Genomic DNA, 21,897 nt, shown 5'->3' on the forward strand with positions numbered 1-21,897 from the left:
AATATTTGTTAGTTACAAAACATCATGAGACGACCTGTCGTTGGTTTTGTTTTAGGGCTGCAGCTATGACTTTAAGAACAGTATTGTTATCGTTGCAAGCTCTCTTGGCAGCAGCAGAACCAGATGATCCACAGGATGCAGTGGTGGCCAATCAGGTGAGGCCTCTATGTTATATTTAATATATTCGATCTTATTGCCTAAAATTTTCCATTGTGATATCATCACCTTGTAAGTAAATGCAAAAGTATCCCTTAAACTTTTCAGAACCATTTCCTTGCTGGTCTTGTGATAAAATTGACCCAGCCCTCATGGCAGCTCCATTTCACTTTGATTTGTTTTTCCAGTAAGGGAAAAAAAATAATCTGTCCACACAAGCGTTGTTGTTGTTGCACTGCAGGTTTATTCACAATGTGTAGAATAATTCCAGAAGCAACGCTGTTTAGCCGAGTTCATGGTAGAGCTATTGGAACTGTCTGACATTTCTATCTTTTGTCTCTTCTAAACCCGTTAGTATAAACAGAATCCAGAAATGTTTAAACAGACGGCCCGGCTGTGGGCACATGTGTATGCAGGAGCGCCCGTCACTAGTCCAGAATACACGAAAAAAATAGAGAACCTTTGTGCCATGGGCTTTGATAGGGTAAGTGGTTTTTTTCCCCATGATAAATGAATCACTTAGGGGAACTATCGCTATAAGCTTCAGTATACTGAAATTAGGGATGCACCAAATCCACTATTTTGTATTCGCCCGAACCCCTCGAATCCTTTGTGAAAGATTTGGCTGAATACCGAACCCTAATTTGCATATGCAGTGGAATTTTTTTTTACTTCCTTGTTGTGTGACAAAAGTCACGTGATTTCCCTCCCGCCCCTAATTTGCATATGTAAATTACAATTCGGTTCGGCTGGGCAGAAGGATTCGGCCGAATCCGAATCCCACTGATAAAGGCCGCATCCTGGATTCGGTGCACCCCTAACTGAAATATTTTTAAACTTTCTAAATACAATCAATTAAAAATTCTGTACTGTTTCTGAAATAATCAAGTTCATCTTCACTATTCCTCTCTCAGCATCTGTTTCTCTTCATTCTGTCTTCATGCAGCAGTTGGGTGTCAGATATTCATTGACAGTTAGATCCAATATATCTTATAAGGGGGCTCCTTTTGCCTAGAAGATGTATTAGAGCTCACTCTATTCAAATCACCAGACATCATGGGACTCAACTCAACACTCGGCAAATTTGCCCATGGGCAGTTACCTATAGCAACCAATCCGTGATTAGATTTTGAAAGCCAGCTGCAAATAGAACAATGAAAGCAGAAATTTGATTGGTCACCATGGGTTACTGCCCATGGGCAAATTTGCCCAGTGTTGATAAATAACCCCCAATGTCTCTCTAGATGCAAGATTTGTGCAAAATGCAATTATTTTGTTAGATTTTGTCTGTACTGGAATCAGTTATTTGAGTGAGCTGCTAGGAAAGGAAGCCCCCCCCCCTTCCTGCTATAGTTTATATGAATAAGCAATGGGGGCAGCCATTCCAAGTAGAAAAGGCTCAGGTTACACAGCAGATAAGCTCTGTAGAACATAATGGTGTTTTGTGTTATCCACTATTTAACCAGTGCCATAAAGCCTTTAATTAATTTCCTCCATTGCTGCTCAGCAGCTTGTTGATATGAACTATAGTAGTGTTTCTGAAGCAAACAGATCAGGTTTACCAGTGCAGGGCAACAGTACATGATATTTTCATTACTTTAAAACCCTTTCATTTTTTGTTGTTACTGTTCCTTTAAGTGAGCCATTGGCCTTCTGAACAGCAGTGTAGTCAATGTTCTGCTTTGTTGCTCAGATCCTGGGAGATTATCCTTTTATAAAGCAAAATTGGCTTTAGAGCAAGAACTAAAAGTTCCAATGATCTTTTAAAGCAGCAAAGTTTGACCTAGATCTGGTATGTGGATATGCCGCCCCCGCCCAGCTCTGGGATCCTTCCAAGTGAAATAATGACAAGTTAATGCTCAGAGTTTAGATAAGAAAGATGAAGTAAAGTAGGTCATTAATTACCATTAACCACTGCTGTGAGGTCTGTGTGACGCAGAAGAATAAGGTTTGTGTTGCAAAATGAATACAGGTATGGGATCTGTTATCCGGAAACCCATTATCCAGAAAAATCCCCCATGGACTCCAATTTTATAAAAATTATTTCCAAATCCAAATTATGGAATGATCCATTATCTGGAAGACCCCAGGTCCCAAGCATTCTGGATAACAGGTCCCATACCTGTAATAAAACAGTAGCTTTTACTTTATCCACACTAAGATATAATTAATCCTTTTTGGAGGCAAAAACTATTGGTTTATTTAATATTTATATGAAGGTATGAAGATTTCCTTTTTCTCTATAATAATAAAACAGTAGCTTGTACTTGACCCAAACTAAGATATAATTAATCCTTATTGGAAGCAAAACCAGCCTATTGGGTTTATTTAATATTTACATGATTTTCTAGTAGACTTAAGGTATGAAGATCCAAATTAAACCCCAGGTCCCGAGCATTCTGGATAACAGGTCCCATACTGGTACTATTTTGAAGAAGAACAAAAACATTGAGTATAAACATATTTTGAAACATTCTTTGTTTCTAAGAAACAGACTGGCCTCCCGACAAATGTGTTTGCAGCTCTACAGCAAGTGTTATTGTTGATTGCACCGAAAATCAAGTTGTCTTAAAGGAACAGCAACACCAAAAAAATAAGGAATGACAATATAATATAGTGTTGCCCTGCACTGCTACAACTGGCGTGTTTGCTTCAGAAACACTACTATAGTTCATATAAACAAGCTGCTGTGTAGCCATGGGGGCAGCCATTCCAGCACAGGAGACACAGTAGATAACAGATAAGCTCTGTAGTATACAATGGGATGCTTGAATGGCTGCCCCCATGGCTACACAGCAGCTTGTTTATATAAACTATAGTTGTGTTTCTGAAGCAAACAGACCAGTTTTATTAGTACAGGGCAACATTATATCATATTGTCATTCCTTTAAAATAGTTTTTTATTGGGGTTACTGTTCCTTTAAGCTCCCTTCCTCTATCGACATGTATAGGGGCAACAATCAACTCAGGAGCAAGATAGCGCTGCAATTACATAATGAGAGGGTGTTAAATGAGTGGTCAGTTATATATATATATATATATATATAGGCCCTGTTTGGCCAAAACATTTTAAAAAAAGGCTGTACTTGGGCATAGCCTTTAGTTTCCCTTAAAGGGGTTGTTCACCTTCAAACAACTAGTTGGTTTCAGATAGATCACCAGAAATAAAGACTTTTTCCAATGACTTTCTATTTTTTATGTGTGACGGTTTTTCGAATATTGAAGTGTAAATTGTTATTTCTCTCCTTCTGAAGCAGCTCTGGGAGGGGGGGGGGTCGCTGACCCTGTAAACTGTTCTAAATTGATACATTTAGTTGATACATTTCTTATCTTTGTCCCTGCTGAGCAGAATCTCTGGGTTTCATTACAGGCAGCTGTTAGAATTGATACAATAGTTGCTAATACTCCAGAGATGCTGCTGAGAAATGGATCAACTCAATGTTGCAAAATTGTAACAGTTCAGAGTCTGCACCTGAATTACTGAGCTGCCAGCTCAAACACCACAGACACAAACATTCAACTTTACACTTAGATTTTGGAAAAAACGTAGAAAATAAATAATGGAAAGTATTTGAAAAAAGTCTTTATTTCTGGGGAACAATCTAAAAACAACTGAATTGAAAAAACTGTTTGGAAGGTGAACAACCCCTTTAAAGGAGAAGGAAAGCTACCGAAGCAGTTTATTGCTAATAAATTAGCCACAATAGTGCAAGCTATAACACTATATTTATTCTGCAGAATGCTTTACCATACCTGAGTAAACAGCTCTAGAAGCTCTCTCTGTTTAGGATAGCAGTTGCCATATTAGCTTTGTGTGAAATCACTTCATGCTTGAGTCCCTCCCTGCTCATTTATAGCTCTGGGCTCAGATTACAGCAGAGAAGGGAGGGGGGAGAGAGAAGCAAACTGAGCATGCTCAAGTCCAAGCCCTGGAGGTTTAAGCTGAAAACAGGAAGTCTGATACAGAAGCCCATGTGTACACAATAAAAGGAAATAAATGCTGTGTTTCTTTTGACAGTGGACTCAGAGCAGCATTACTTTGAGGGTTTACTGGTGTATTTACTGTATATAGACCTTTCTGATAAAGCTTGCTTAATTTTAAACTTTCCTTCTCCTTTAAAGGAACAGTAACACTAAAAAATTAAAGTGTTTTAAAGTAATTAAAATATCATGCAGTGTTGCCCTGCACTGGTAAAACTGGTGTTTTTGCTTCAGAAACACTACTATAGTTCATTTAAACAAGCTGCTGTGTAGCAATGGCAGAAATTGAAAAATATACACAGGTCACATAGCGGATAACAGATAACACCATTATGTTCTACAGAGCTTATCTGCTGTGTAACCTGAGCCTTTTTTCCTTTGAATGGCTGCCCCCATTGCTACACAGCAGCTTGTTTATATGAACTATAGTAGTGTTTCTGAAGCAAACACACCAGTTTTACCAGTGCAGGGCAACACTGCATTATATTTGTATTACTTTGAAAGACTTTCATTTTTGGGTGTTATTGTTACTTTAAATAGTGTCTTACATCCCCCCCCCCCCCAAAACAAATGTGTCTGTTCCTCATGGCCTGAACTCGGTGTAACATTTGTTTGTTGTCTCTCCTGCAGAATGCAGTAATAGCTGCCTTGTCGTCAAAAGCTTGGGATGTAGAAACTGCGACAGAACTGCTTCTGAGTAACTGAGACGGCCGCTTGTCTGCTCCCCCTGCCTGAACAGCCACGTCATCTGTTATTTTTAGGATTCTGCACAGGTTCTGTTACAAAAAGGCGCCCCTATTCGACAATGCTACTTAGTACCAGAGACTGACGGCAAAGAAACTGCTGTGTAAATTAAGATGTGTAAGCGTATGTGTAAATGACATCATTACAACGGGAGGGCTTTAATTCTTCATTTTTTTTTTTTTATTTTAATTCTGTGAAATAAAAAACCTCGACCTATGGGCTGAGCCAATGGCAACGTGTACATTTGTACTATACAGGGGCATCCGACCTCCATTTTGTTTTCTCCTTGCCCTGCCCATAAGCCACTCAGTATCCGGAAAGGGGTTTAAAGGGAATATTAACCTGCTTACAGGTAGGTTTTAATTTTTCAGTGCAATTAGTGTAGCTTATTCTGTGCACACATATTCCTATACCTGTACAGCTACCCCCATTCATATGTGTAGAAACTGGAGGCGCCACTGCTTCTCTTCAGTAGAGATGTTCTCTATATCCAGCTGAAGCCCATCATGTTCTTGTTAATTGTTCAACAACAGAGCTGCCCATTAGTGGTGTGCAAAATAAGCTATGCTATCATAATCAACAGTTTATGTAGGAGAAAATAAAAAACCTTAAAGGAGAAGCTAACCCAAAAGATAAAAAAAACCCTACCCTACATAGAGCCTCCTCCCCCCTCCCCAAGCCTGTGTTACCCCAGGCAAATGCCCCTAAGTCTTTACTTACCTGTCGGTGCAGATTTAAGCATCGGAGTTCACAGGCGCCATCTTCAGCCGCTTCGGAATGAGACCGTTGCTTCATAAATTTTCATGAGTTTCGGCATGCACTGCTCCGTCGGTCTCATTCCAAAGATTACTGAAGAGAAGAAGATGGTGTCTGTGAACTTCGCTGGACAGAATCTGCACGGAGGGGTAAGTAAAAGAGTTAGGGGCATTTTTCCGGGGGTAACACTTAGGCTGGAGGGAGGGGGGTCTATGTAGGGTAGGGTGGAATCCTGCGCGGAACGGGACCCGAAACCAGCTGCCCGGGACCCAAACCACAACCCGCATATTTACCCACTTTGATCTGCTACCCGACCTGGACCCGCAACTGCCTTATCTGCAATCTGACCTGCAACCCATCGACCACCATCAAACAGGAAGTGATGGTGCTGCAAACTGGAAGTGACATCATCAAAATTGAGCGGGGACAGAAACAAGTTTTGTAAAATATAGACAATATTAATAAGATAATAAATTTAGATCAGACCCGCATCTATACCCACACGTGAAAATCCTCCCCTCATTCCACATGGTGCCCGCTTGTTTTGTGGGTAACCCGCGGGTACCCGACCCGCTGCAGGACTCTAGGGTAGGTTTTTTTTAACTTTTGGGGTTTGCTTCTCCTTTAAATAATATAAAATGAAAACCAATTGCAAATTGTCTCGGAATATCACTCTCTACATCCTACTAAAAGTTAACTCAAAGGTGAACAACCCCTTTAAGTTTTAATTGCCATCAATTTTGCCGGCCATTGACCTTACCGTTCGTAGCAGCCATCATTTGTGCCTGTGGACTTGCATGCGTGTACGCTAACGAATTTGCTCCATTCATCCGAGTATATTCCGTACCATGAGTTCATATATATCATTTGGGGGAGGGGGGATGTAGCTATCAGGATAATCAGAAGTTTCTAGGGCTCCGAGGACCCACAGTTTTCCTGATTTACAATCTTGGGGGCAAGAAGAAGGCCAAAGCTTTGCACTGCAACATGCCAGACACCACTCTGTGGTTAAAGTTGGTGTGGAAACTGGATTTCCTGATCTTTAAGCTTCATGATTAGAGCTAGACAAAAGACTGCAGTCAGTTTTAATGGAAGGAGCCAAATTATGAGAAGGCGAATGCACTGTACAGTTCTGTTTAATACTCATCCCTCGGCAAATAGGCTGTAAAGAGAATTGCACCAATGGGAGTGAGATCACGGCAAATCCTTCCTGGCAACACTAGCACTTCAGGGGGGAATCCCAGTCATTGTTACGACACTTCGAAAAGCCGAATAAATTCAATCCAAAATTTGTAGACTGAAAATTCCTCTTCCGTAATAAACTGTTGTTTGAATATTCATCAAGTCATTTGTGTCCACTGATTTCTTGATACACAGAGGTTGTTGGTGCGATTCTTCTTGTGGCCTGAGTTTGGCACATTTTTTGGGAAGTACTGGATATCTTTTCTCTCTTATGCTTTTTATATACTTTTTTATCAGTCATGTAGATTTGTGCCATCGGCCAGTGTACGGGGCATTCGCAAATGATGATCAAACAAAGCTGCAGCTCCTTCTCACATAGTAACATAATGAGTGAGCTTGAAAAAAGAAGTATAAAAAAATAATTAAAGGGGAACTCTGACTTACAAACCAAAATGTGAGGCCACATAACACAGAAACCCCTAATATACCCATCACAGTTACCCGTATGAATAAATGCCATTTTCTATGATAAAATCCTCATGTTTAGAAACAGTTCTTCTCTTTCTGCATCATCATCCTGGCAGGGAAGGAGGGACTAAACACTGATGTTACAGATTGTAACAACTTCTCCACAGCTTACAGACAGCATGCAGGAACTACATAACCCAAAATGCATTGCTCTGGGATGTTCCTTTCTTTATTGAAATCACGTGTGCAGGGAATTGTGGGGTTTGGAGGATACAGGCTGAGGACAGATGGCTGTTGATACAAAGTAACAGTAGTCAGCCAGCTCAGCAAAGTAGTCAGACAGATCAGCAGGAGAGCAGGGGGCTCAGCTTAGGGAACGTCAGAAACCATTAAAAATCATGAAAAGTCTGCATATTTTTTAATCGATGTATATTGCAGTCGCTTGAAATTATTTTTACTTTACAAAAAGCTTAAAGGGGTTGTTCAACTTCAAACAACTAGTTGTTATCAGATAGATCACCAGAAAAAATTACTTTTTCTAATTACTTTCTATTTTCTATGTGTCACAGTTTTTATAATATTGAAGTGTAAATATTTTCTATATTCTAAAGCAGCCCTGGGAGGGGGGTCGCCGACACTGTAACTATTCTAAATGGATACATTTAGTTGATACATTTCTCCTCTTTGTCCCTGCTGAGCAGAATCTCTGGGTTTCATTACAGGCAGCTGTTAGACTTGATACAATAGTTACTAATACTCCAGAGATGATGCTGAGAAATGTATCGACTACATGTTGCAAAATTGTAACAGTTCAAGTCTGCACCTGAATTACTAAGTTGCCAGACTCAAACACCAGAGACACTGAACTTTAGACTTAGATTTTGGAAAAACGGTAAAGAATAAAAGATGGAAATAACAAAAAAAAGTCTTTATTTCTGGGGAACATTCTGAAAACAACTGAACTGAAAAAAGTGTTTGGAAGGTGAACATCCCCTTTAAGTTATGTTTTTGTGGAGTTCCCCTTTAATTGGGAGAAATCACAGGCAATATCTGGGCGTCTTCTTCAACATTGGATACTTGTAGAGCAGGCACTGGAGTAAAGGCAAACTTCCACCAGGCAGTAGATAGATATGTTTAAAAAAAAAAAAAAATGAATGAAAAAAATAAAAACTTTTTTACTTGTATCTACTGCCTGGTGGAAGTTTGCCTTTACTCCAGTGCCTGCTCTACAATTCTCTAGTTTGACCCACTCCCTTTGCTGAAGCCTCAGGGCATTGTACGTGGGCTTCTTCCATTATCTGGTGAGTTACTTGGATACATAGACCTTCATTTGTATAACTCTCCTACAACACTGTAACCTTCCAGCCTCCAGGAATAAAAGATTCCGGGATATTCATTGCAATGTGCTGCAGTCGGCCGTGTTTCACACATGAAGGATTTGCCAGCAAAGAGCAGGGAAGAGGATTTTCACTGTGTAAAATGGGCAAGAGTTCATGCCTTCAGTTTGATTTCTTCTACAAATGGAACATTGATTTTACCAAACCAGATCAAATCCAGACAGTTCAAAGTGTGACGTGGTGGTTGTGACAAGCCAATCTCCACTCACCTGAGTCTCCACTCACCCATCTCCACTCACCCGTGCCCATTGCAACTCCTCCCTGGTTGTCAAACACTCCCTGACCTAAATGTGTGTCCAGCTGACAGTAGCCTCAGCCAGAAAAGTGAGCTTTATCCTTTAGGAAACATATTTTACCATCTTCTATGGATAAAGTGATCTGCAAGACGGTAGAAAACATTTCTGTCTAAGGTAGTATCTGATTTTCACACTATACATAGTAAGTAGGGTTAAAAAAAACACGTCCATCAAGTTCAACACTATACGTAACCTGCCTAACTGCCAGTTGATCCAGAGGAAGGCAAAAAACTCATCTGAAGCCTCTCCAATTTGCCTCAGAGGGGGAAAAAATTCCTTCCTTCCTTCCAAAATGGCAATGGGACCAGTCCCTGAATCAACTTGTACTATGAGCTATCTCCCATAACCCTGTATTCCTTCACTTGCTAAACACCATCCAACCCCTTCTTAAATCTATCTAATGTATCAGCCTGTACAACTGATTCAGGGAGAGAATTCCACATCTTCACAGCTCTTACTGTAAAAAACCCCTTCCGAATATTTAGGCGGAACCTCTTTTCTTCTAATCGGAATGGGTGACCTTGTGTCAGCTGGAAAGACCTACTGGTAAATAAAGCATTAGAGAGATTATTATATGATCCCCTTATATATTTATACATAGTTATCATATCACCCCTTAAGCGCCTCTTCTCCAGCGTGAACATCTCCAATTTGGCCAGTCTTTCCTCATAGCTAAGATTTTCAATACCTTTTACCAGCTTAGTTGCCCTTCTCTGTACCCTCTCTAATACAATAATGTCCTGTTTGAGTGATGGAGACCAAAACTGTACGGCATATTCTAGATGGGGCCTTACCAGTGTTCTATAAAGTGGAAGAATGACCCTTTCCCGCCCTGAATCGATGCCCCTTTTAATACAGCTCAAGACCTTATTTGCCCTTGATGCTGCTGACTGGCATTGCTTGCTACAGCCAAGTTTATCATCTACAAGGACTCCAAGGTCCTTTTCCATAATGGATTTGCCTAGTGCAATCCCTTTAAAGGAACAGTTCAGTATAAAAATAAAAACTGGGTAAATGAAAAAATGTTTCTAATATAGTTAGTTAGCTGGATATAAAGGCTGGAGTGACGGGGTGTGTAACATAATAGCCAGAACACTACTTCCTGCTTTGCAGCTCTAGTAACCAAACAGTGACTTGAGGGGGGGGGCACATGAATCATAACCATTTACGTTTGAATCTGAGCTGAATGCTGAGGGTCAATTACAAACTCACTGAACAGAAATGTCCCATGTGGCCCCCCTTCAAGTCACTGACTAACTCAGAGTTATAGAGTTGAAAAGCAGGAAGTAGTGTTCTGGCTGTTATGTTACGCATCCAGTCACTCCAGCCTTTATACATTACATAAACATTTTTAATTTGCACAGCCTGTCTATTTACCCAGTTTTCATTTTTACAGTGAATTGTTCCTATAAGGGTATAAGTGGATATTTTTACATCCCATGTGCATGACTTTAACTTTTATCAACATTGAATCTCATTTGCCCAGATTGCCAGTTTGTCAAGATCCTGTTGCAAGGATGCCACATCCTGGATGGAATTAATTGGGCTGGATAGTTTTGTGTCATCTGCAAACACTGATACATTACTTACAATACCCTCCACTAAGTCATTAATGAACAAGTTAAATAAAAGTGGACCCAATGCTGATCCCTGAGGGACCCCACTAAGAACCTTACTCCAAGTAGAGAATGTCCCATTAACAACCACCCTCTGTACCCGATCCTGTAGCCAGTTTCCTATCCACGTGCAAACGACTTCATTAAGCCCAACAGACCTTAGTTTAGAAAACACCTTGTTCACATTAATTTTTAGACTCCTCTATTGTTTATTATAAAAATTAAAAAAAAACAGATTTAGCACATTTCAGTATCTGTGACAACTATGCTGGTGCCATTATTTAAACTCTCAATTACCATATTTTTATTATTAATATACTTAAAAAAAAAACTTTTTGGGGTTAGTCTGAGCCTCAGCCACAATACACTCCTCATTTTCTATCTTTGCCTTCCGGATTGCTGTTTTACTTTACTTTTTACTTATTATAGTGTTCATATTCATTAAATGCAGCTTCTGCCCCAACAGACTTGTAGTTTTTAAATGCCTTTCTCTTCTTTCCTATTAACTTCTTTACTTCTGTACTAAGACACATAGGGTGCTTTTACATTTACTTTTTAAAGGGAATACATTGAGAACAATAACAATTTAATATTTTAAATGACAACCATTTCTATTCTGTGTTTTTGGCAGAAAACATTCTATATTATGAAGTGCAGCCCTTAAGGAGGTTAAATTTGCTTTTCTGAAATTCATGGTTTTTGTTGCCCCAGTGTATATTTTTTTTTTGCACCAAACACTAAATGGGCTACTCAAATTGGGAGCTTCCCCCCCCCCCCACAAAAAAAAAACCCTACTGTTGACTCCTACTGCTGAGTGTGGGCTCCTTTGGGGATAATATTTCTTGGCAATAGATGCCCTTTAAGGCATACTGTACAAGGGCCATGGCAGCTTCCATTTTCTAGGCATCAAAGTATATCTGCCAAGCAGCAGTCTGGTCTTCTTTGCACATCTTTATGCAACATTAAAAACGTTGATGTTTCCTCTTTTCAGCTTTGTGAGCTGCTTTGGATTATGAGTAAAAACTCCCACCTTATCTTGGTGTCTGTGTTTTTGCCAACTGCCACGAGGAAGGACCAGAAAATCCTATCCTATACTTGCCCGTATGCATATTTTTTTCCTGGACTGGAACATGGCAGTGGGCAGAGACTTTTTATATGGGACACCTAGTTGGTAAAGATGGAGGTCAGGTGTGCAAGTCTTTTTATTGGATATTTTCAGCCCTGATCATGTTGCAATCCAGGAAAAGAAAAGCATGGCAAGTACAATAGGATTTTCTATTATCTCAATAAGTATTATGGTCACATATACTTTATATGTCTGTCTCTGTGTCTCTTGTATGTCTCTCTATCTGTCTTGTGTGTCTCTCTATCTGTCTTGTGTGTCTCTCTATCTGTCTTGTGTGTCTCTCTATCTGTCTTGTGTGTCTCTCTATCTGTCTTGTGTGTCTCTCGTGTGTCTGTCTCTCTATGTCTGGTGTGTGTCACTGTGTCTTGCGTGTCTCCCTCACTGTGTCTTGTGTGCCTGTCTCTTTGTGTCTTGTGTGTGTTTCTCTGTGTGTTTCAGACTCTCTGTCATGTGGGTCTCTCACTCTGTCTCTCTCTATATACTACCCTACAACCTCCACCCCACCGTACAGACTGCAAGCAGTGGCCCGAATGGCAAGCAAGAACAGAAACAAGCAAAGGACACATTGTGACACCTAAAAGCGTTTATTTTATGCAACAAAACTTAAATATGATCATGTGACATACACGGTGCACATACAGCATTGGGTGCACACAGTTCTGTGTCCACTATATCTATGACAAAATGCCGGGTGCAAACCTATGATCCTAAAATGAAACCTTTAAAAATGACCGGCGGGGAGACAAACCTGAAACGTGGGCTTGAGAACACCGTTATCTAAAATCAAGTCGGCATTTTTCAGATTTTGCGTAGAAAGCTGCCTAGTGCCACCTATATAGTTTTGTTTTTTTTTTTAAAAAAAAAAAGATTTTTTTTTGTATTTCTTTTTTTTTGTTTTACATTGTTAATAAAAATCTGGCGACCAACATTACAAAATCAAATGCCGAACAGTCTGCTATCCATACAGTATCCCGACGCAAGCGCGAGTAAAAGGGGGATTTCATGGGAGATATAGGTTTTATAAAACAAACAAAACGTCATTATTTACATTCATTAACCAAACCAGAAAAAGAGAGAGAAGATAGCGCTCCGAGAAACATTCAAATCCTTTCTCAGCTGATTGTTATCCAGGGAAAAAGATGGAGAAGCGGCCGCTACCAAATGACTTTTCACAGGGCTGAGAGTAAATGAAACCGAAAGAAACGGGGAGAAGAAATAACTGTACATCTTAATCAGAAAAGTAGACTGGCAGCAAACATTTGATAAAAGAGATGAGAGCAAGACATTGCAGGGGCCACAGTGTGAAAAGTCTTTCTAAGCAATAAAACACGGCAGCTCCTTCTCTGTAGGACTCAGCACATGAACGGTTAAAAACGGTAAAGGCCTATTGTTTTGCTCCATTCAACCAGAATATAAAAATCACCATGTTACACATTATCAGTCAGTTCATTAAAAAACAAAAAACAAAGAAATCACAGAGAATCTGGAGATTCCTGGTCTGTAACGGTTTCTGATTTGCGTTTCTCTCGAGGAACTTTCTTAGGAGGAAAAAAATGCTCGTCGGGCTGTGGACTCGTAAGGTAGAAAGCGGGAAAGGGGCGAGTTCAGCTTGTGTATAGAAAACATTAGGAGTGGAGTTTGAAGGGTTAAAGCCTGCAGCATGCCTTGCTCTGGACTCATCTTCTCTGGCAAACACTCTTTCTTCTTACCTGAAGGTGAAAATAGAAAAAAGGAAGTTACAGTGTCTGCACCCAACTCACAAACCTGAATTCTTTCCTACATATTTAAAGGGGAACTATCGCAAAAATGAAAATACAAGTTTCATCATACAGAAATAAGAAATTCTCTAAATACAATCAATTAAAATGTCTGTACTGTTTCTGAAATAATCAAGTTTATGTTCACTATTCCTCTCTCAGCATCTGTTTCTCTTCATTCTGTCTTCATGCAGGAGTTGGGTGTCAGATGAATGATCCAATATATCTTTCCTAGAAGATGTATTAGAGCTAGGGATGCACTGAATCCAGGATTCGGTTTAGGATTTGGCCAAGATTATGCCTTTTTCAGCAAGATTCGGATTCAGCCGAATCCTTCTGCCAGGCCAAACCGAATCCTAATTTTGCATATGCAAATTAGGGGCGGGGAGGGAAATCGTGTGACTTGTCAACAAGGACGTAAAAAATATTTTCCCCTTCCCACCCCTAATTTGCAAATGAGGATTCAGATTCAGTTCGGTATTTAGCTGAATCTTTAGCGAAGGATTCGGGGGTTCGTCCGAATCCAAAATAGTGGATTTGGTGCATCACTAATTACAGCTCATTAAAATAACTGCCTTTTGCACAAATCCTGCATGTAGAGAGACATGATGTCTGGTGATTTTAATAGGGTGAGCTCTAATACATCTTCTAGGCAAAAGGAGCCCCCCTATAAGATATATTGGATCTAACTGTCAATTATTATCTGACACCCAACTGCTGCATGAAGAATGAAGAGAAACAGATGCTGAGAGAGGGATAGTGAACATATACGTGATTATTTCAGAAACCAATCAGAATATTTAATTGATTGCATTTACAAGTCTTCTTATTTCAGTATGCTGAAGCTTCATTTTCGCGATAGTTCCCCTTTAACTCAACCACAAATATAATGTGTGTGAATGGATTATATACTCTGTCTCATTAGAAGAACATCCTGGGCTGGACTCTGTCTCCCACAGGAAGTCTCCTTCACTGCCCACAAACTGGCTGCTGAAAGAACACCAATGCGACATGTTTAGCAGATGCAGCAAAGCAGAGTATTTATATATCAGGTTATTATTCCCTATTTTGGGGTTAAATGTTAAGCAGAGCGATACAATGAGTTAACATGGGATATATATATTTACCTGTGTAGATCAATTTGCCGTTGTGCAGTTTTTTTGGCTGTTGAATCCTGTTTTGGTACTTTGGCATTGGCCGCCTCCTGTGCTCCGGAACTTTCCTGGTTTGCTGCTGCCCTTTTGCGACCTCTCCCGGATGGCTTGCTCGTCTCATCATTCTTTGCTGCGCTACCCTGAGACTCTGACTTGGGCGGTCGACCTCTTCTGGGTTTGGGTGTGGGAGTTGCGCTTATATTATCCGCTTTCTTCTCCTCGGATTCCTTGCGGATATTCTCTGCCCCAGCGGATGCTGCTGATCTCTTTTTCCCCCGTTCTGTACCCGTGTTAGATGGCGCCGTCTGATCCAAATTCACTTCCTGTCAAACATATACGGTGATTGTTAAAGGAACTCTCTCATGATTTTTATGGTGTAGTTTTTATTTCTAAATTACACTCTTTACACTGAAAATAATTCACTCTACAATATATAATTTCATTCCTGAACCAGCAAGTGTGTGTTTTTTTTTTTTAGTTGTAATATTGGTGTGTAGGTGCATCTCAGGTCATTTTGCCTGGTCATGTGCTTTCAGAAAGAGCCAGCACTTTAGGATGGAACTGCTTTCTGGCAAGCTGTTGTTTCTCCTACTCAATGTTACTGAATGTGTCGCAGTGGGACCTGGATTTTACTATTCTCCGAGGCCGAAACGTAAGTCTCGTATGTAACAATAAAACTCTTTATATTTTTACTTAAGACCTGAGAGTGCGGATCTTACTTGCCGAATATGAATTGAAACTACTGATACTGCACCCAGGCAATTTATTTTATTTTTTGAGAGTGCTGGCTACCTGATATATATATATATATATACACATATATATATACACATTTACACCAACCAGACTCCCGTGACGCACCTTGTTCTTCACAGTTTCTGTCTTGGCGGGTGGAACAGAAATCAGACGGACAGGATTCTCATCATTTTCACTGACTCCAATTTCAGGCACCTCAGAGCTTTGAGTAAAACAAAGTGGATAAATGACTGTAAATTATAGTTTTTTTTAATTGTAGCAGACAAGCAAGTGATTAAAGGGCCAAAGAAAACGTGTAAGACGACAGTAAAAGAGAACATACCTCTGCCTGTTGGCAACAGATGCGTCGGACTCGGAATTAATGCTCACGTTGTTACTGATCTCAGAGCCTGTACTCCTGCTGTAAGGCCTGCGCCCAGTTGCATTTAGGGGTTTGTTTACCATACCAAGCACTGTCATTGGTTTGGGCTATTGAGAGAAAGATCAAGGAACAATGTAGTGACCAATTAGAATGATATAAGTGTGCTTTGTGCAAGTTTATAAGACTCAGGAGGCCATTGGTTTCACAGACAGTTCATTTTATAAGAGTTATTGCTTCGTACCACATATTACTCAATGCATTTGTACGAATGCGCCATTATACTTTTACTAGACATTTATTTTAAAAACATATTTCCTTTTTAAAAGGCACCAAGATGCAATGGCTTCAGTTTAATGGCGGTTTTCTTTAGGGAGCATATTTGCTTTCACCTACACATCTTGGAAGCCTTAAAGGAGAACTAATCCTAAAAATGAATATGGCTAAAAATGCCATATTTTATATACTGAATTTATTGCACCAGCCTAAAGTGTCAGCTTGTCAATAGCAGCAATGATCCAGGACTTCAAACTTGTCACAGGGGGTCACCATCTTGGAAACTGTCTGTGACACTCACATGCTCAGTGGGCTCTGAGCAGCTGTTGAGAAGCTAAGCTTAGGGCTCGTCACAGCAGAAAATGAGGTTGGTCTGTCATATAAGCTGATGCTACATGTAGGGCTGCCACCTTTTTTCAAAAATAAATAAATAAATAAATACCGGCCTTCCTATATATTTATCTTTTTTCCCTATTAATAACATTGGGAGCCAACATTTTTACCAGCCATGCCCGTAAAATACCGGCTAGGTGGCAACCCTAGCTACAGGGCTGATTATTAAATTCTGATGCTAATTGCACTGGTTTCTGTGCTGCCATGTAGTTATTATCTGTATTAATTACTAATCAGGCTTATATTGTGACATTTCTATTCTATGTGTACTGTATATTGTGAGTGGGTCCCTAAGCTCAGTAAGTGACAGCAGCACAGAGCATGTGCAGTGAATCAGCAGAAAAGAAGATGGGGAGCTACTGGGGCATCTTTGGAGACACAGATCTTTACAGGGCTGTGGTTGCCTTGGGCTGGTACAGAAACCCAAAAAATAAACATTTCTAGCTACTTCTTTAGTTAGGCTTTAGTTCTCCTTTAATAAGGCTGCTCTGAGCGTCAGTAGTTTTTTCGGGCTGAGAGAAGCAGATCCACTCCGTGCCCGAGCTCCATTCATCTGAACCACTTCCACTCGCATTCAGTCACACACAGCAGAGGACAGTCCAAATTTTGAGGCGGACCTCCACTCCAATGCATGTGACTGAACGCCATTGGATCAGTGGAGATGGGCATGGAGCGGATCCACTTCTCAAAGCCTGATAAAATACGCAGAGAGAGAGCAGTGACGCAAACACTTTTTGTGTCTTTCACCTTAGAAGCCACATACAAGCCCCTTCAAGTGATTTTTATGATTTCAAGTGCAGGTCTGGATGCTCCATAGATATATTTATACAAGAGACCTGGTGAAATGCTGGAAAGCACAAACTGACATGGGATCATTTTAATTCCCAAACACATTTTCATGCACTGTGTCAATGCCCTGTGAAACAAATGTCATTATAAGCCCCTTGGTCACACAGGCTTTATTGCATAAATATATTGCACACGATCACTGTATCTACACTTCACTGCAGCAAACATTTCATTCCAGGAGAGACTTTTGCACCTTACCTTTCCCGTTAAGAGAAGATTCCTCGCTTCATCAGTTATATAACTCTTGCTGGAAAAATCCTAGCAGAATAAACGGCACAAAGAACAAGTTATTAGGAATTCATTTAGTGTGTTAACAAAACGAGGTTTGGAGTTTATCTGGAGATATCTGTGAGCCTGTTATTGCTGATGCACTTAAGCTGGCTATTGGCTCTACCGATATATCTAGGGGCTATCACGTCAGCTAGTACAAGATAAGTTAAAGGGATACTGTCATGGGAAAACATGTTTTTTTTCAAAACACATCAGTTAATAGTTCTGCTCCAGCAGACTTCTGCACTGAAATCCATTTCTCAAAAGAGCAAACAGATTTTGTTATTTTTAATTTTGAAATCTGACATGGGGCTAGACATATTGTCAGTTTCCCAGCTGCCCCAGTCATGTGACTTGTGCCAGCATTTTAGGATGGAATTACTTTCTGGCAGGCTGTTATTTCTCCTACTTAATGTAAATGAATCAGTCTCAGCGGGACTTGGCTTTTACTATTGAGTGTTGTTCTTAGATCTACCAGGCAGCTGTTATCTTGTGTTAGGGAGTTGCTATCTGGTTACCTTCCCATTGTTCTGTTGTTTGGCTGCTGGGGGGGAAAGGGAGGGGGTGATATCACTCCAACTTGCAGTAAAGCAGTAAAGAGTGACTGAAGTTTATCAGAGCACAAGTCACATGACTGGGGGCAGCTGGGAAACTGACAATAGGTCTAGCCCCATGTCAGATTTCAAAATTAAATATAACAAAATCTTTTGAAAAATGGATTTCAGTGCAGAATTCTGCTGGAGCAGCTCTATTAACTGATGTGTTTTGAAAAAAAAAAAACAACATGTTTTCCCATGACAGTATCCCTTTAAAGAGGAGCTGTAGCTACTCTTCCTTTCCTGCTGCTCCGATAGTTCAGGGTGTTGATCCAAACAAATGAAACCACAGAAAGGCAGCCCAACCCTGTGTGGCCCCAGCTAATCTAGACGCAAGAGCTTCATTTCTAATGTTAAAAATTAATTTCCCTTTTATTAGCATAGGGGAAGAATTTGGGTTTAAAGGAGAAATAAAGGTTAAAACCAAGTAAACTTTATCAGAAAGGTCTATATAAATACACCAGTAAACCCTTAAAAGTAAAGCTGCTCTGAGTCCTCTGTCAAAAGAAACACTGCATTTCTTTCCTTTTATTGTGTACTCATGGGCTTCTGTATCAGACTTCCTGTTTTCAAGTTAAACCTCCAGGGCTTGGGCTTGAGCATGCTCAATTTGTTCCTCTCTCCCCCCCGCTGTAATCTGAGCCCAGAGATATGACTGATCAGGGAGCTGTGACTGAGCAGGTGATGTCACAGCAAGCTAACATAGCAACTGCTATCCTAAACAAACGAGTTTCTAGAGCTGTTTACTCGGGTATGGTAAAGCATTCTGCAGAATAAATATAGTGTTATAGCTTGCACTATTGTGGCTAATCTATTGCAATAAACTGCCTCAGTAGCTTTCCTTCTCCTTTAAGCGTAGGGATGTTACCTTATCGGGCTGTGTGAAAAATGTTAACGGCAAGACGGGATCCTTTGAACTTTCTGAGTGACAGGGCGCACTCTTGTTGTATACGACACAAAGAGCCACATCGCACACAGTGAACAGTTTCTAAAAGGAAGACAAATGAAATAAATATAGATAAGCAGAAAAAAATTGTAAATGAATTAGCCAAATGGACATAGTCCTCTAACTGACACTCCTCGCACAGAACATGTCTTTCTATTTACTGAAGGGCTCTAACACTTGCTCTGTGTGACCAGTCCCTAATTAACAGGCACAAAGCAATGGGACAGGAGTGACTGAAACTCCACTGATCAGACAAATCAGAATTCCAACTGAAACCTAAAGAGGCAGCCTAGAAGAATGGGCAGCCTAAAAATGGGTAACTGAATTCCCGTTACGTGACAATATAAAAGAATAATTGGTAAATCTACTGCACAGCGGGATTGTACCTAGAAGGTTCATATCTTATAAATACATTATAAAACATACTATATGAGGAAGCAAGTCCAGTGTTACTTTTTATAACGCTATTGCTCATGTGATCAAGAATAAAGAGGAAACAAATCATTATGTAACTTACTTCATTAGCTTTAGGGTCATCAGGCGCTTGAGCATCTCGGGTTTGTTTAATGTTCTCGCATAGTTTCTTCATGAAGGCATGACTGTTATTTTCATTCTTGGTCATTAAAACTTCCAACATGAACCATAGGCACCTTGTAGAAATCATAGAGGTCATTAAAGAAGATATGAAAATAATATTGTTTTTAAAGAGGTTCAAATTAACTAAGTATGATATAGAGAGTGGTATTCTGAGACAATTTGCAATTGGTTTTCATTTTTTATTATTTGTGGTTTTTGTGGTTTCTGGGTTATTTAGCTTTTTATTCAGCAGCTCTCCAGCTTACAGTTTCAGCAGTTGGGTTGCTAGGGTCCAAATTAGTCTAACAACCATGCACTGATCTGAATAAGAGACTGAAATATGAGAGGCCTGAATACAAAGATAAGTAATAAAAAGTAGCAATAACAATGAATTTATAGCTTTACAGAGCATTAAACTATTTGAAAGCTGAGAAGAATCCAAAGAAAAAGGCAAATAACTAAAAAAAAAACTATAAAAAAAAAAAGACCAATTGAATACTTGCTTAGAATTGGCCATACTTTTTTGTAAATGTAGATACCATTAAGCGCTAGGCTTATGTTCTCTTACATCTTAATTTGGTCTGAACTGAAGCAATTAGTGCAGCGATATTGGTATATATATATATATTCCCAAATCCAAGGTACACACCGTTGACTGGGTTTTTGCCCGGGTTCCAGGATAAAGGATATAAGCAGGATGCAGCATTCACAGGGACTTGATGCAAAAAATCTTTATTGGACTCAACGTTTCGATCCCCCACAGGGATCTTCATCAGGAGAAAAACAGCAGTTTTTCACCTGACGAAGATCCGTGTGGGTGATCGAAACGTTGAGTCCAATAAAGATTTTTTGTGTGTATGTGTGTATAATGCTCGGGACCTGGGATTTTCCAGATAACAGATCTTTCCCTAATTTGGATCTTCATGCCCTAAGTCTACAAGAAAATCAGGTAAACATTAAAAAAGCCCAATAGGCTGGTTTTCCCTCCAATAAGGATTAATTATAACTTAGTTGGGATCAAGTACAATCTACTGTTTTATCATTAAAGAGAAAAAGGAAATCATAAAAAAAAAAAAAAATTGGATTATTTGATTATAATGGAGTCGATGGGAGACAACCTTTCTGCAATTCAGAGCTTTCTGTATAACAGATCCTATACGTACGTGTGTGTGTGTGTGTGTGTGTGTGTGTGCGTGTGCGTGTGCGCACACACCTGGGTGCATGGCCAAAAAATGAATTATTCAAAACAAAAAAGGTCAGCACTCACAGGTCTTAAAAATATCAAATAATAAATTTATTTAGGAACTATGGACTAACGTTTCGGCCCCACCCGGGGCACACACACCTTGTATATCAGTACACGAGCTTTAATTGCAAACAATGAACTTTACTTTTGAATACAGTAACAAATAAGTTGCCTACAAGAAGTCAATAGAACTTACTCTTTGATATCACGTAGTTGGTCAATATCCTGAGGTTTGGTGAAGTCTGGATCATGGGCAAGTAGATGAATCATGTACGGTACAACGTATTCGGGCAGCAAGGACAACAGCTTCTCTGTTAAACCATTGGGGGAAAAAAATGAATTTTTTGTACATTGTATTAATCAATGTGTATAATTCTTTGGCAATATAAGTTACAACATTTTATATTTCTCTTATATCACATTTAAATCATAACCTGCAAAACAACTGCAGATGTGCAATACAACCAGGGAACCGACAGCCTGTTTTTTTATTTCAAATAACTAATTGTTTATCCATGCTTCACAAAATGGAGAAAAATAAACAAAAACTTACCATTTCAGTGCCCGCTGCCAAATAATCTATTGCGCTGGCATTAAAATAACATTGTGCCATTGCCATATAGTCTGTGCTTCCACAAAATGCCACTCTGGGGCAAACCAGGTTTATTCATCACAATCATTTACAATGGTTCAAGTTTGTTATAAAGACTTGAAATAAACTTACCATTTGATACTGGGTTTTGTTTAATGTACTCCCTTCGTATACTGATGTTCTTGAGTAAGCACTGTCTGGCATGCGCTCGCCTTTCTTTTACTGGATCTTTGGCGCACAGTGCAAATATAGCCATATACTCTAGAGGGAGCTGCAGTTTAACTAGAGCCTTATGAAGCTTCTGTGCAAAGATCTGCCGCACCTGGTAGCATTCATCCTAACGGAAAGACAAGACACACGAGTTTCTCTGTTACATAAAGGCTGAGCTTTTTGTTTTTAAGGGGGA

At 39.8% G+C, this 21,897-nt stretch overlaps 2 protein-coding genes across 7 annotated transcripts in view; one reads left to right on the forward strand and one right to left on the reverse strand.

Moving 5' to 3' along the window:
* ube2k.S (ubiquitin conjugating enzyme E2 K S homeolog) overlaps window positions 1-6,981 on the forward strand; it is a 33,035-nt gene extending 26,054 nt beyond the window's left edge. Inside the window, 3 exon segments of the mRNA NM_001086821.1 lie at window positions 56-155; window positions 512-640; window positions 4,768-6,981. Of these exon segments, the coding sequence (NP_001080290.1) occupies window positions 56-155; window positions 512-640; window positions 4,768-4,842 (304 nt within the window). The 3' untranslated portion in view covers window positions 4,843-6,981.
* A 5,896-nt stretch (window positions 6,982-12,877) lies between these two features.
* The window catches only part of pds5a.S (PDS5 cohesin associated factor A S homeolog), a 62,823-nt gene continuing 53,803 nt past the window's right edge, over window positions 12,878-21,897 (reverse strand). For 3 of the 6 annotated variants that reach the window (XM_041576875.1, XM_041576884.1, XM_041576880.1), the window contains exons 25-33: window positions 21,624-21,828; window positions 21,096-21,210; window positions 19,595-19,727; window positions 19,000-19,119; window positions 17,464-17,523; window positions 15,712-15,857; window positions 15,495-15,591; window positions 14,607-14,956; window positions 14,304-14,469 (exon numbers count right to left, since the gene is read on the reverse strand). In XM_041576875.1, the coding sequence (XP_041432809.1) occupies window positions 14,349-14,469; window positions 14,607-14,956; window positions 15,495-15,591; window positions 15,712-15,857; window positions 17,464-17,523; window positions 19,000-19,119; window positions 19,595-19,727; window positions 21,096-21,210; window positions 21,624-21,828 (1,347 nt within the window). In that variant the 3' untranslated portion in view covers window positions 14,304-14,348. 6 annotated transcript variants of the gene reach the window in all.

The sequence above is a fragment of the Xenopus laevis genome, chromosome 1S (genome assembly GCF_017654675.1).
Source record: "Xenopus laevis strain J_2021 chromosome 1S, Xenopus_laevis_v10.1, whole genome shotgun sequence".
In the NCBI taxonomy this organism is placed as follows: domain Eukaryota; kingdom Metazoa; phylum Chordata; class Amphibia; order Anura; family Pipidae; genus Xenopus; species Xenopus laevis.